This window comes from Anarrhichthys ocellatus, unplaced genomic scaffold (genome assembly GCF_004355925.1).
Source record: "Anarrhichthys ocellatus isolate YVR2014 unplaced genomic scaffold, GSC_Weel_1.0 scaffold11, whole genome shotgun sequence".
NCBI lineage: Eukaryota > Metazoa > Chordata > Actinopteri > Perciformes > Anarhichadidae > Anarrhichthys > Anarrhichthys ocellatus.
Window position 1 is genome coordinate 5,981,907 of NW_022280041.1, and position 14,740 is coordinate 5,996,646.

General features: G+C 40.2%; 3 protein-coding genes across 6 annotated transcripts in view; 2 read left to right on the plus strand and 1 right to left on the minus strand.

The window, feature by feature from the left end:
* Positions 1-3,602, plus strand: part of mfsd8 (major facilitator superfamily domain containing 8) — a 6,410-nt gene extending 2,808 nt beyond the window's left edge. For both annotated transcript variants that reach the window (XM_031851041.1, XM_031851043.1), the window contains 6 exons: positions 116-171; positions 581-689; positions 837-971; positions 1,064-1,167; positions 1,670-1,887; positions 2,032-3,602. In XM_031851041.1, the coding sequence (XP_031706901.1) occupies positions 116-171; positions 581-689; positions 837-971; positions 1,064-1,167; positions 1,670-1,887; positions 2,032-2,238 (829 nt within the window). In that variant the 3' untranslated portion in view covers positions 2,239-3,602. The remainder of the gene's footprint in view (positions 1-115; positions 172-580; positions 690-836; positions 972-1,063; positions 1,168-1,669; positions 1,888-2,031) is intronic.
* Positions 3,603-3,815: 213 nt separating this feature from the next.
* Positions 3,816-10,978, plus strand: LOC116385516 (uncharacterized). Its single transcript, XM_031851040.1, has 18 exons — positions 3,816-3,984; positions 4,171-4,193; positions 5,467-5,533; positions 5,619-5,788; positions 5,888-5,968; positions 6,065-6,133; positions 6,233-6,400; positions 6,654-6,818; positions 6,944-7,007; positions 7,097-7,187; positions 7,276-7,417; positions 7,936-8,040; positions 8,198-8,297; positions 8,474-8,666; positions 9,380-9,454; positions 9,568-9,670; positions 9,784-9,899; positions 10,418-10,978. The coding sequence occupies exons 1-18, from the start codon at positions 3,960-3,962 to the stop codon at positions 10,509-10,511; spliced, it is 1,851 nt and encodes a 616-aa protein (XP_031706900.1). The 5' UTR covers positions 3,816-3,959; the 3' UTR covers positions 10,512-10,978.
* A 2,050-nt stretch (positions 10,979-13,028) lies between these two features.
* Positions 13,029-14,740, minus strand: part of LOC116385547 (zeta-sarcoglycan-like) — a 25,196-nt gene continuing 23,484 nt past the window's right edge. For all 3 annotated transcript variants that reach the window (XM_031851100.1, XM_031851099.1, XM_031851102.1), the window contains 2 exons: positions 14,094-14,217; positions 13,029-13,749 (listed from right to left, as the gene is read on the minus strand). In XM_031851100.1, coding sequence (XP_031706960.1) covers positions 13,558-13,749; positions 14,094-14,217 — 316 coding nt within the window. In that variant the 3' untranslated portion in view covers positions 13,029-13,557. The remainder of the gene's footprint in view (positions 13,750-14,093; positions 14,218-14,740) is intronic.

Sequence of the window (14,740 nt, forward strand, 5' to 3'; positions counted from 1 at the left end):
AGATCCACATACTCTTTTATCCATTAGCTATGCTTTTGTCAGTTTATTGTATAGTATTGAGTTTCTCAATGTTATTTTAGAGTGGCTAAGATGTCTGTTGGATACTTGTCAACAGAGCTCACCGTGTTGATGAGCGTGGACGTATTCGAGCCATCAACTACATATCGGAAGGTATTTATTGTCCTACTCCCCTTTTTTTTTTTTTTTTATCACAGATTTTGATTAATGTGGTGATATAGAGAACAGAAAAAGAAGAAGTTTGCAGCAGAGGCCCAGTTAAGAGATCTATAGAAGTGATCATAAGTTTAGTGGACACTGTTTGACATTACCAGAAAAGAAAGCATGTCACAAGGCAGCCCAAGTCCAGGCCTGTTCTATTAGTACCACTGAGAAATGTGGTTTTTTTTTATATATATATATATATATATTTATTTATTTATTTATTTATTTATTTATTTTTAAAAAAAAAAAGGAAAAAAAAAAGATAATACATTCACTGCTAAATGTCTAGTTGTCGTTGCAGGATATTGGTCTTTGCTATTTGGTTCATGCTTTTGTTATCTTCTCCCCTTTCCTGTAGATGGAGATGACATTAGTGAAGAGACTGAGGAGACCATTGATAAGATCGCAGTCCTGACTTCCAACGTTCTCTTCTTCATCGTCATGTTCATCTTTGCGGTCTATGAGACGTATGTATTCCATTACAGTCTACTGAGGCAGACAAGTTGGAATACAACAAAGACACGTATTGCTACTTTTTCGGCCGCCTCTTTATACTCTGTTGTATAACGTTTTCTAAATCTGACTGTAGGTTTTTTTTTAAAATAATTTTTCAGGATTGCCACCCCTTTGTCCATGGACATGTTCGCTTGGACAAGGAAAGAAGCTGTGTTGTACAATGGCATCATCATCTGCTGCATTGGATTACAATCCGTGTTGGTGTTTCTAGCTGTAAAAGTGGCATCTGAAAGGTACCCTTCTTCATACATGTATGGATTAGATCAAAATATATTTCAGCGTCAAACTTTCTCCACGATTAACCAAATTCATTATTTTCTTTCAGGATCGGGGATCGTCCTGTGTTTCTAGCAGGCTTGGCCATTATATTCTGTGGTTTCTTTATTCTGCTTCCATGGGGGAATCATTATCCGAAAATCCAGTGGGCAGGTATGCACTGTTCAGTTTCCTCTGTTGAGTAATTAATAGCTGCAGAATGATTTGCCTTTTGGCTCGGTTTGCTGATTTCTCTTGATTAAAATGATACTCTTTGGCCTCTCTGCTTTGAGTGTGGGGACATTAGTATATTGGTGTTTAGTGTTGCCAATTCTTGGGGCGGCAAGAATACAGCTGAGAGTTACACTGGATGACTTGGAAATGCCCACCGGGCTGCATGGGTGCTGTGGTGGCTTGCACTGTCGCCTCACAGCAAGTGAGGGTTTGATTCCCGGGCTAGACGGGCCTTCTGTGGCTTTCTCCCACAGTCCAAAGACATGCAGCTTAGGTAAATTGATGACTCTAAATTGCTCGTACGTGTGGATATGAGTGTGAATGGTTCTCTCTCTCTCTCGATATGTGTCATCAATGCCCCGAACAGGATAAGCGGTTAAAGAAAGATAATGGACTCAGTCTGGCTGAGAATTCATGTTCTGTTTTTCCTTTCAAAATACAGACCTCAAAAACAACTCTTTGGTCAGTCAAAGGTCTAAAGCCTCCAACAACTCTATAGAGCCAACAGGCTGCCCATATGAACAGATCTGGTGCCAGTACACTCCTGCCATCCATCTGGCCCAGTACATCTCATCCAACATCCTCATCGGGGTGGGATACCCAGCCTGCAACGTGATGTCATACACACTGTATTCCAAAATCCTAGGACCCAAACCTCAGGTAAGAGGACTGTGTTGCTTTTAACAAGTTGAAATGATTGGGGTCCTTTTAAACCACTTTGAGTGTGCCCATACATTTCTCTATATTATTACAATTATCTTTTGAGAACCCAGAGTGTGGATGTTTTCTGTTGTTTGTGTGCAGGGTGTGTACATGGGCTGGTTGACGGCCTCAGGGAGTGGGGCGCGGACGGTGGCCCCAGTCTTTGTCTCCCAGGCCTATACCATCCTGGGACCCCGCTGGGCCTTCGGCCTCATCTGTGGCATGGTGGTAGTGGCCATCATCCTCCTCAGCTCTGTTTACCACCGACTCGTCACCTTTTCTGTACGCCATGGAAGAACTATACAATGAAGGGAAGATTCACACTGGACAGCCTGATTTGCCTGATATCAAACAAAACTGTTGACTTGTTACAGTCTGTTTCCATCTTCAGACTGACATTCTAATCAATTTCCACGGGGGTTGAGGGGTTTGATTTTCTCTGACCAGAGACCAACTATTCAGAGATGTCGGGGTATTTGTCACATATAGACCAGACATCTATTCTGGAAGGATGTGTGTTAAGTTTTTAGATTACATGTAATAGCTAAAGAGTTGGCAGTCAGAGCATAACGTTGCAGTTATGGACACAAATGAGGGAGGCTCAAGAAGAGTAGAGGATCGGGGCCGTGACAAGCCAACAAAGACGCCACGGAAAATGAAGCTGTGCCAAAATCTCAACCTCGTAGCAGTACATTGTACATCAGCGCAGAGTGCTGTTCAGTACTTTTAACTGATTTAGAACAGCCTACAGACGCATCAATGTTGTCTGTAGCGGTCTCCATTGTCGTTAGTATTACTACCCGGTTCCAGCGCACAACTGACAACTCTTAACAATAACGCTAGGCCTGCGCCTGGCACTGATCGTTTCAAAGGTCTAGATCCAGGCAAGTCCCTGATGCCGGTTTCCTAATGTTAATCTCAAAAACTTCACACCGAAATTCAGGTTATAATGGAGGCTCTTTGTTGCTGTTACTTACATTAACATGTGGCAACTGAGAAGCGTTTGTGACTCGGGGTTGACCTTTAAACACTAAATAAAGGAGATAAGGCCACCACTTCTCACCACTCGACCAAAGGAGGTTGCTTTGCAAGTTATAGTAAACGGGAGCTAGAACTGCAGCAGCCCTTTCACTGGTTGTGAGAGAAGAAGCCATGTGATGCCTTTTCATAACCTTTTATGGCATTGCCTTGTATGAGGTGGGTCCATGATGTCAAAGCAATAGTAGTTATGTAATTGCATCATTGGTCTCAAACATAAATTGGTTAACATTTTTAATACCAGGACTAGTTTAGCAAAAGGTTCTCAGAATGCCTTTGAATTCAATTTTAATATTAAAGATGAAAATTTAAAGGCATGTGTGCCGTGCATAGGAGCAGCAACCATGACCTAATCAAGGGTACTTTATAATGTATGCTGTCGAATTGTTTGATATTTAGTTTTCATCAAAAGAAAATGTGCTCGCTACTGAATTATTTTGACTAATTGTGTGACATTCCTTGTACTGTATGTATTAACGATCTTTAAAATTGTAATTTTGCTGTTTTAATTGGAGAAAATGGGATATGTCAGTTTTACTGTTAAATGATTGTTGTGCAAGAAATGTAGAGAGAAACAAAGCTATTACACCAGAACGAGAGCCGTGCAAAGAGTAAGAACCATTGAAGCACTATTCACATTAAATAAATGTAAAATTAAAAAGATATATTATGTGTAAAATATATTAGTCTAGTGGCTTGCTGGAGTCATACCAATTTAGAAGTAATGTAATAGAATAGTATTACTGCTGTGTGAGCATGGGTCCGATAGGGGGCAGCAAAGGTGCTTCGCTGGTCTGTGGTGTCACAGTGCGCATGCGTACAAAAAGTTCCGTCCGCCCACGTGATGAAGGCAGAAGCTGGTCAAGAGCGCGCAAACAACATGCACGCTGCAAAAGTTACAGGCTGCTTACGTTAAATTAATTCAACTTTGTGTGCAATTAACTTGCATTCACGAGTGTATGAGGCTTTGGGAAAAGCATGGGTGACTAAACATGGATATATTTAGAGACGAGAGTGGTAAGAACATGCCTATTAGCCTCTATAAAAAGTTTGCGGCGAGTTTAGCTAACAGGCTAGCGCGATTGTCACAGTAGGAAGTTACCTACCGCTATCTACTGATACATCATCGAATAACCCTGTTGGTTGTGTTATACAGTTATTCTACATATAATTACATTGTTTGCTTGTCGTCTTCTTCTTCAGAGTTTACTGATGTCCGAATGGTCGTAAGTATATGTTTTAAACTTTCTTTAGCTTTTGGGCACACAGATCAAAGACAACAGGACGTTAGCTCCCGTATGTTGGCTCTTGGTTTGTGGGTCAGCGCACATGGGTATGATATTAAAGCCTGGGGAACGGTCCCAAATATTGCATTAACCGTCGTCCATCTTGTATTTTGAAGCTAGTAATGAATTCCCCAGACCAAACTTTGACCTGTTTTACTGCACTCCACAGTGCGCACATTCACTTCCTGTTTATATATTCTTCAACAAAAGTGCGTAGTTAACATTAGTTGCCATACAAAACAATAAGCCAAACAAGATGTGAGTTAAGCATTGATAAGTAACAAATACACTCGTATTCGTTTGAATTGGTCTGATATATTTAAAACCTGAAGTTATAATGCTCACAAGCATCCAGTTTACAGTGAATTACGATACTGGCGATGATATATCTTCCAGGCATTTTGTGATCTAGCAACTGTCATTGTTAAATTTAAGTAGCGGTGTGTGTATACATATATATTCTATGTACAGATTCCACTTGTGAATGCAGAATCTGTTTATAGAGATTTGGGATAAAACATTTGCAGAACCTCCTTCCCTGTGTTGAATGCTACATTGTTTTTATTGGTGTCATAATCTCTTTAATTGGGATATCACTGCCTTTTACAGCTTACCTGTACAGTCTGCTTGTGGCCTGCATGTTTTTCCTCTTTGCATTGGCAGGAGAGCACCAGACACAAACATCAAAATGCTACCGATCAATGTCAAGAGTAGTCAGAGTCTTTTACTTGGATTGCATCGCCTCACCTGTGATTGGATAAAGAAGTTCAAACATTTGCCTGTCTTTGTTTACATGCTTTTGTCTCGTGATGTAGCTGTGTGTTTTCCAAACATGTGCCCAAACGCCACTGTTGCTGACGTGCACTGCTTAGTTAACGGCTCTCCTACAGTACATTTCACCAAATTAGATGCAGTCTCCAGAGTTGTTAGCTTTACTAGTGCGCGGATATTAGCTTGTTGGTGTTGATTTCAGCGAGTCATCTTCCCACGGGTAAATGAAAGTGAAACCTTCGGAAGCCGTGCTTTAGTGTTCACTCACTGCAACTCCGGTTCACATTCAGTACTGGCATTGGCACACAGCCTTGTGAACACTCCTACCTTTCTTTTGTTTCGAGTACAATGGGGCCTAAGTTAAGGACAATGTTTCAAGGCTGACGGTACTGAGCTAATTGTGTGTGGAACTGACCATCACATTTCTCTTTCTCCTCTCTAGCAAAGGGTCATGGATTTGTTTGAGTGTCGTCCTGGTTTTCAAAAGATAGTAAGACTTGGCCTTGTTGGTAAGAATATGTTGCATTACACATCTGCTGCACACACACACAAGTCTGTTTTCAGTGTTTTTATTTGTGAAATTATCTTTCCTAGCGGGTATGAAATGCGATGATGAGGATGGAACTGACAAGAGTCGTGATAGAGGATTAAGTGGGAGCCATACAAGGTCGTCCGGCTCTGTTTATCCGCTTCCACTGCATTACTACGCTTCATCACGTGAGGTTCCTTGCCCGCACTCTGTAAAAGTTGAAGCAAAGGAGAGTGTAAGTTCACTTTTATTTTGCCTCTCTTGTCAAATAGATGGTTTTGTTATGATGTGAAGTGGTTGAAGTCCATACAATGTTTTTTTGCAACTCTTGTAGGACTTTGAAAGAAAAGCCAGATTATTAGAAGAAGTAAAAAAAGTGAAGGAAAAGGCTGAGAAGAAGCGACTTAAGAAAATGGTAAATTCTACAATCTCTAATATGAGTTTCATAGCGGTGAGTTAATGCCTGATTGTGTAGATTCAATTTTTTTCATTGTGTATTCTCGTCCTACAGAAACGAAAGGAGAAAAGACGGCTTCAGAAGTTGGAGAGGGAAAAACGCAACCCTATAAAAAGTGAAGAGGTAACGATCAATGTGTGCAACGTCTTTATTACTGATGCGAGCCTCCAACACATTTTCATCGAGCTGCGAGCTTTAACATTCTTTCTTTCTGATTCACAGCAATCTAAAACAGAGGGCAGCAAACGAGTTAACGATGAATCCAAAATCAATACCATTTCTAGTGATAAACAGTGTGCCTCAGCAAAAGATACAGACAGCAGTGGCAGTAGTGACGACGAATCCAGTGATGAAGATAGCGACACCAGGAATGACTCGGGCGACTCTGAGGTACCAATTACAATCCATAGTCCTCTCATTTAAGAAGTGTGAGTCAACAACAAAAAAAGTTTGTTTTAAAAATCTGGAATTTATGTGTGTGTTATCCAATGAAGGGGACAGCACTGTAATATGAATGAAATGCATTTTAAAGGACATATAATCTATACACATCTTGAGTGCACGTTGCGTTTCCCACTCCTAAAACACACTCGGTCTGATCAGGGCCTAAACGTGTCTTTGTTCTTTATTTCTTCTTTTTAAGGAACTGGACATGACCAGCACTTTTGTGAGTAAAGCTGCTCTTATAGCCAGGCGTAAATTGGAGCAGAAGCCCAAGCCCGAGATGAGGGAGAAAAAAAAGACGCCCGTCAAAGAACCTAAAATCGTCCCCGACAAACCTAACGAAGACCCGGATGTTGAAAAGAAGGTGAGGTTTAAGTCACCTTCGCAACAGAGACGACGCATGATAAATACAATTCCTACGACGACAGATTTGACCGTATTATTTGGGATAAGTTCGATCATCTCATTTCTCTCTTACTGTCCGAACAGGATTCTGCCACCCGCAGCAGCCCTGCTTTTGAAGATAATGTAAAAATAAGTACTGATCTTGCAGGTAAGCTTTATCCATCTCATTTACAAACTCTCAACTATTAAATGTTTTTGTTTTTTTTTAAACTGATGTTTTTCTTTCTTCTTCTATAGTTATTGGAAATAGGTTTGCAAGTGCTGGAGACTTTAATATGGCTGTGAAATACTTCACCGATGCAATAAAGTACAACCCTACAGAGTTTAAGTAAGGGCATGTCCCTTTACTTAATTTAAAGTAAATTTACACCACCACTGGCTTTCATTAAAGGTTTTAACTGTTATTTCTGCCGCAGGTTGTTTGGCAATCGTTCCTTCTGTTTTGAAAAGATGCAAGAATATGAGAAGGCGCTGACTGATGCCGAGTTGTCTCTGAGCATGTGGCCGGGCTGGGTTAAAGGCCTGTTTAGGCGGGGCAGAGCTTTGGCAGGTCTAAAGGTAAATGGTCTCCTATATGTGCCCTGTTTATACATGTCATGTTGATGCGTGGGACGCATCTAACTGTGTCCAGCACGCAGACTCTTTTGCAACAGCGGCATCTAGCTCATTATCTCAGAGTGCTTGAGCCCACTGCCGTGTTTCTAGTTTTTTAGTCACACAGTAGAATTTTGTATTGATTATAGCCCATGGGCCACTGTTTAGTGTTTTCTCCCTTCTATGTATGTATGTATGTATGTATGTATGTTCACATCTTAGCAATTTTAGTTGGAATGACTAGTCAATTTGGCCTTGTTGCAACACCACTGATTTCATTCAAAATGTCATTGAGCTGTGCAGGGTCACATCGTTATCTACTCAAACTTGTTTTGACTAGCTGTTGCTCTAAACATTAACTGATTACTAATAACTGGGCGGATTTCTCCAGCAGGATGGCTTTCAGTGAGCTTGAGCTTTGATTTAGTCCTCGGGGGTAGCAGGTGGTGGAAGCTCATCGTTTGTTCTTCTTCTTCTTCCAGAGGTACGAGGAGGCTGGCCAGGCCTTCAGGGAGGTTCTCAAACTGGACAGTTCATATGCGGAGGCTGCCCAGGAACTGATGCGGGTGCAGATAACACAACTAATGGTGTGTAGTCCCACATTTCTTTTTCCATATGTCTATTCAAGAAGTCAGCACACTAAAAAGCAATGTGAGAGTTTAACCGGTTCTGGTCCTGTCTTAAAGGGAAGTGGATAGATGATAATTCACTGAAGGGAAACTGGAATTCTGTGTTCTGTTTCAGGAGTATGGTTTCACTCGGGAGCAGAGCTCAAATGCTTTAATTATTCATGAGACGGTACAAAAGGCACTAGAAGTGCTGTCCAAACTAAACCACCGGCCTGGTGAGTGATTTCACATGTGTATACTGCCATGCATCAGAGGAAATACAAACATAGCTGTAGCTCACCTGTTTAGGCTTCATTTCCTAAACTCGTACTGTACACATGCTACATTATGAGTAGCGTACTTGAAAGTATGTTTGTACACTACAATTTTTTTAAATTGTCTTTGTTGGTAGGATCTATTCATTCAAATGGCACTGTCCAACCGGCTCAAGTAGCAAATGTCACCGGAGTCTCGCCAGTCCTTTCAGCCAACACAATCCCTGCTCCACCAAAACCAGCATTTCAGAACAAACCTTTAGGCCCAGTTCAGAACATGTCGAATGTCCATAGTCAACCCACGAAGACCAACAACATGCACCCACCGCAGTGAGTACAGATTCAATCACACGGCAACGTTTTTATTATGAATTAACACTTATTACAACTGCTGTGATGTGGTTATTCAGTGGCATTCTGTTTTAAATATTATCACATCTTCTTGTAGCTTAATTCTAAGGAAACATGGATCACTATCCACTTTGTCCTTAAAAGTAGCCATAGTTACCTCTGAGATTTGTTAATTAATGCAAACTATCTTGCCCGTGGAGTCTTAATGAATCTGATGTTTTAGTTAAGTTGCATGTTGTAAAATAAATTGGCACCGAGCCCGATGTAATTTTTTGCCCAAGTGGCATCTCCGTACTGCCTTAATATTCACTATATAATAACTGAAGGTACTTACTGGCAAATGAGCTTTATCGAGGCTTCCTCTATGTGAAGGGTAAAATGTTGTCTGTAACTGGAGCATGATTAATGATGTGCAGCAGGAACGAGCTCTGTCCTCCAGCAACTCGTCTCCGCTTCAAACAGCCAGAATTCTCCCTTAAATGTTTGAACTTTAACATGCAGATCAATATGTAAATTAAAGCATAATGGATACCAATATTGGCCAGTATGAATGATCAGTTCTTGTTACGTCCTCTACAGACTGTACTTATTGGTATTGCTTCTCCTAAAATTAGAAATGTGTCATGTAGTTTAGACTTTGTTATGAAGATGGTGTTTTTCATGTTCTTATAGACTCACTTTTCTTTCAACAGGGAGCTGTTTCCAGTTTGGGTGGGAAACTTGGTTTACCCAGTAACCGAGTCTGTGATAGCAAACATGTTTAGCAAGTAAGAAGAGAGCATTAGGTTCATTTCTGTGAGACACTAAAGCAGAGTTTTCCACAGCTTAACCTTTGTAGTCAGATACATGAGTTGCATAGTAATGTCGTCTTCTCTTGCAGGGTCGGGGCTGTTAGTAGTGTGAAGGTTCTGACTTACAAACGATGTGCCTTCGTTAACTTTACAAAACAAGAGCATTGTGATGAAGCAATCAGACGCTTCCATGTAAGTACTCTTAGATTGCATACAGTTATTGGGTGGCAGACAGGATTTTCTCCAGCCTGCTGATATTCATGCCTCTAAAACAGTTTTTTGGGGATCCTTGTTCACTTCTTCAGGGGTGTGAGCTGAACGGCATGAAGATTGCAGTGAGGTATCCAGATAGGATTCCTCAAGGTTTGGGGATTTCCAGATCTGCCATCAAAGCTGTGGACCTGCAAGATGATAATATGAGGTTAGTGCTTTTTTTTTTTTTTTTTTAATCCCACATTTTACTAAATGTGTATATTTGCTTTCTTCTCTGGTGTTGGATAAGAAACTGCTGGCCTTGCATACTCGAAGAATAACATGTTATCTGTTCAGTGTCCTTCTGCTGGTTGCCTTGCTAATCAGAAATTGCTGTTTTTGTAATTGTTTCAAATGGAGTATAAAATAAAAGTAGTTGGTCAGCATATTTTTCTCTAAATTAACCTAAGCGTAACAGAATAATTCACTTTTTAGTTTCTGTGCTGCTGAACCCAGTTGGCAGTTTAGTCACATTTTTATTGAGTTGTACTGCTTTATACCGACATGCATTTCTATTATAGCAATAAGAATAGGCTCAATATGTGTACATATAGCTCTCATGAAGGCGGGATAGGACTAGTTTGGAGCAAATAACCGTTTCAAAGCGGTTTGTTTGTTAAACCGACCACAGTATTTGATTTGAGGCTGTTGTTTTTCATAAGCTTTGTTCTCATCTATTGGTTACAGGCAGAGCGAGTACAGTGAAGCGTGGAATGCAGTTGGAAGCAGAAGACCTTTTCGCTCTTACAGACCAGTCCCAGACTACAGAGGCAACTACTGAAGAGAGAGGCGCCTGTAAACGGGTCCGACTGGCCTTCTCAATATAAAGCATAACCACTTATGTCCATTACAGGTTTGTAAGGCTTTGCAAACCATTATCAGTAGACGAGAAATGAATGTTTATTTGGTAGAAATTATTTTTTTAACGAATAAATGTATTAGTCACTGAAAATGACTAACTTTAAAGAAATTATAGTTTGACTTAAAGTATACTATGCGAGCTGATTCCAGGTTAATAAATGCTTCTTTATGCCAAAATTGTTTATTTTAAGTCGATGTACAGTATATCACAGCTGGTGGTGAAGCGTTCAAAATATTTGTCTGAGACATTTGATATACACACATGCAGGAATCATAAGAGCCTCATTACATTTATCTAAATGATCTATAATCAGAATCACTTCAATACATTTACTGTTTATTTTCATCAAGTTACAGTTCATTCAAGAATTAAAGATTCTTTTATAATCAGTTGTCCTGTCTCTTTACTTAAATATGGTCTTTAACCCAGAATATTAATTGTTACGCTGATATATTTGCAAATAAATTCTGCCCTCTGTCCAGGCAGTAATGGAGCGGATTGAAGCCATAGGTGGCAGCACAAGCTAAGTATTGGAGTGAAGATTCAACTTGGAGAGCTCTCCAAATCTGTGAGAAATTCCTAGATAAGGGAAACTTTCTGATAGATTATTTAGATAAACCATTACCACTTGTGACTAGTAGTGATTAATACTATACCCTATAGGTTTCTGTGCTAATTACATTTCCTTGCAGCGAGGATAAACTGCATTCAAGAACATGTCTGCAGATCGAGTGATGTCACGCAAGATAACACAATCCTTTTCTTTTTTTTTTTTTTTTTTTTAAATCAAATAAACACAGAAAAGTCAATATACTGAACCTGTCACAAATTATTCATTTTAACCAGATGAACCAAAACTGATGGCATGCAACTCCTTCGGGTAAAATACAAATCTGAATCATTCTGCAGCATTGAGGTTCTTTATTTTTTTTATGACTTTTTGATTACTTTTTTCTGCTGTGTAAGTTCTCAACTAAATGAAGGAATGTGTTGAATTAGTTGTGCAGTAATCTTGTTTACCTCTCATACTGACTGAATTAAAATTAAATTAAATGAGAGCTTGAAAGACACTACTCCACATCAGTTCTATGACGCAGGTTTGACCCTATAACCTATAGAAGGTATGTTCATGACATCGCCATATACAGAAGTCAAAGTTCATCCTTTTGAGTGGCAAACAGGAAAGCATGGCTAAAGTGTAAAATGCTGTGGTACAAAAAAATGACATATTAATATTTTACTGTATATAAAGCAGAGAAGAAAAGCTAAGAAGTAGAATGCCTTGAAGACTGTTTTGTCTACTCAGTGAGGCCATCTTAATTTATTCTCCTTTGTTCGGCTGCATTACTGTGCTATTTCAATGATAACAGGCCCTTGCCTTTAGTGCAATTGTCCTTTTAGTTTTTGAGATATTTATTTGCTTTCTTCCTGGTACATGCATCAGTCCTTCCCATTCACGGTAACCATAGTAGCTGTGTTGAGCCACTCAGTTATGGTCAGGCGGTGCATCATATGAATGCATGATCTAAATAAATAATTTAGTTTAAATCAAATACAATTTGTCACTTAATTTGGCAGAAAGACAGTCACTATACAATTTGGGCAAATGAGGTGAATCTTGCAGCATCTTACCTCACGCTTTTCTGTTGTAGAGTGACATTACAGGTGCATTTTCACAAACAAAATCTTTCATCGTGCATCTTTGAAGCATAAAAAAACATCTGGACAAGGCAGCTAAGCTATTGTTAGAATGCCATCATGGCTCTTACCAAACGAGCCCGTCTGCCGCAGGGCAATGATGGAGGATGAGGAAGTGGAGTGGAGCGAGGCTTTGCACCCCAGCAGGCCTGCTGACACATGCCTGCCTGCCTCCCTCGCTCTCAGCTGCAGTGCCAAGGTCAGCCAGCCTCTCGAGTCAAACTCCACATTGGAGCGCCGTCTCAGAGGGAAGCGAGCATTACTAGCAGGTAATTAAATGAGCACACTTTCTTTGAACTTCGCAAGTGGACTTCAAAACACAAAAAAGAAGCAAGATAGAGAATTTACTGAGTCAAACTTAACTTCATATTAATTTGTTATAATGTTAAAAGAACACTCACCATAACTGGGCAAACTCCATCTGCTGAAGAACAGCTTCCTAATGGACCTTCTTGTGAGACAGTTTTTTTTTTCACCAAATTTTCTCTTGTAGCATCAACATTATCAAGAAAAAGGTGGAGTATTTACCTTAAAGTGAAGAAGTCACTGGGGCACAACTTGCCTGGGCATTCAAAACAGCATGTGCATTTGTTTTTAACTGGTTAATTTTAACACAGTTAAACTTCCGAGTACAATGTGTGCCACATAAAAACATGTTTAATTTCAAATTAAATAGCTGCAAACAGGAGAAAAAACTAAAATATCTATTGAGCTTATTTAAAAAAAAAAAAATCTGGATTGTTTGGGAAGAAAACATGACAGAATTGTGCTTACTTGTTTTTCTCACATCAAATGTTAAAAAACTTTAACTCTCTGATTACAAAGACAGGTTCAATATTACACAATAGTCACAATAGTTCCTTCAAAGCTGAAGGCACCTGTGATTCACTTTCTCATTTACTCTTTCTAAATCTTGAAAATAGTCACTGCATGTCTACAATGAAGTAGAAAAATAAAGGGTGTGTCCTCTGCCTCCAATATAAGGTAGTGGGAAACGTTCCTGTTCTTATGTGAAATTCCTGATTTCAGAGAGCTACTCTGACTGCCATTCCTCAAACCCCGTCAGTTGTCTTGACATCCAAAAGACCATCAGAGGCAGCCGACTCGGATACTTCCGTACTGGTCTGAACTCAGCTTAGAGTTCAAGCTCTATCTCCGCTGTGGTTGAGTTCGACTCTCCGTAAAATGTACCAACGGAGGATTCTCAATCTCAGCAGCTCCAGAGCAGATGTCAGAGATGTCCCCCATCAACAACACTGCTCCCAGGTCAGCTCCAGAGGCAGATGTTGCTCATGGCCTGGCAGGTGGAGCTGGTCTCTGCGGGAGACAGGTAGATCTTGCCGCTAGGGCAGACACACACCTCGAATACGGCCTGCTCCTGGGAGGCCTGATTGGGCGACTCTGTGTAGACGCCGAGCGGGAGACTACCCAGCTGAATGGTTTTGGCATCTAAAAGTATCTGGGAGATAAAACATCAGAGACATGCTAGAAGTCCTTAAAATAACATCGCTCAAGGTGCTTTTTAATCATCAGGTTCACTCATCAGCCTCAATTGTACTATGTTTAGCGCTGTAGAGTCTTAATCTCGTCATAAAGCATTTTGTTTTAAACATACAATTTGTAAATTGTCCATTATTCCACAATTATTCCACATAAAAGAGAACATATGTCCCATCTCACACGCCAACCCTATGGAAATAAAATACAAAATGAATTGACATTTATAACTAAAAAACTAAACGGGATACAAATAAACAAGGGCACAAAGTCTTCACTTGGAGCATCCTTTCTAATCGTCCTCACCTCTCCCTCCGTGGACTCCAGCTGTAGATCCTTTCGACCGCTGACCTTCAGCGGCCCCTGGGCAGCACTCACTTCCACCCCTCTGGGAGCCTCCATGGTCAAGGTCCGTGTTGGAGACTCCAGCCTAAAAAAAAAAAAGCACAAGCTAAGAGATTTGGTGCATAAAATCAATCATTTGTGTGTCTACTTTCAAGATGTTTGCATTACTAAAACTCTGCCTTTCAGTGTGATTTAAGAGCCGAGGTTACAAGATCAGCTTAAGGTTATATTGATCGTTATTCAGCTCATAGTTTAGGAATATCCATCTGTAATATTTGTCAAAAACAAAAACATTAAAGCATCTTTTTGATTTCTGTTAGACTCTCGCAACATTAGCACGTTGATTTTGGGTGTTAGTAATACCAACTGCTTCTCCACCTGTGGCGTTAAAGCTGTTCCTGTTTAAGTAGCTCTTCTCATTATTCTAATCCGGTAGGGCTCCTAAACAGCCCATAATTGTATCAGCTGATTTCACCGTTCAACAACACAGAGGCTAATGCAATTTTCATTTTCCTCCCGTGGACTATTTGTGTACACAGGGAAAGAAAGTGCAAGAGCCAATCAATGTGGAATTTGTTTTCGTAACTCATAACCGTTGCAAATTGATT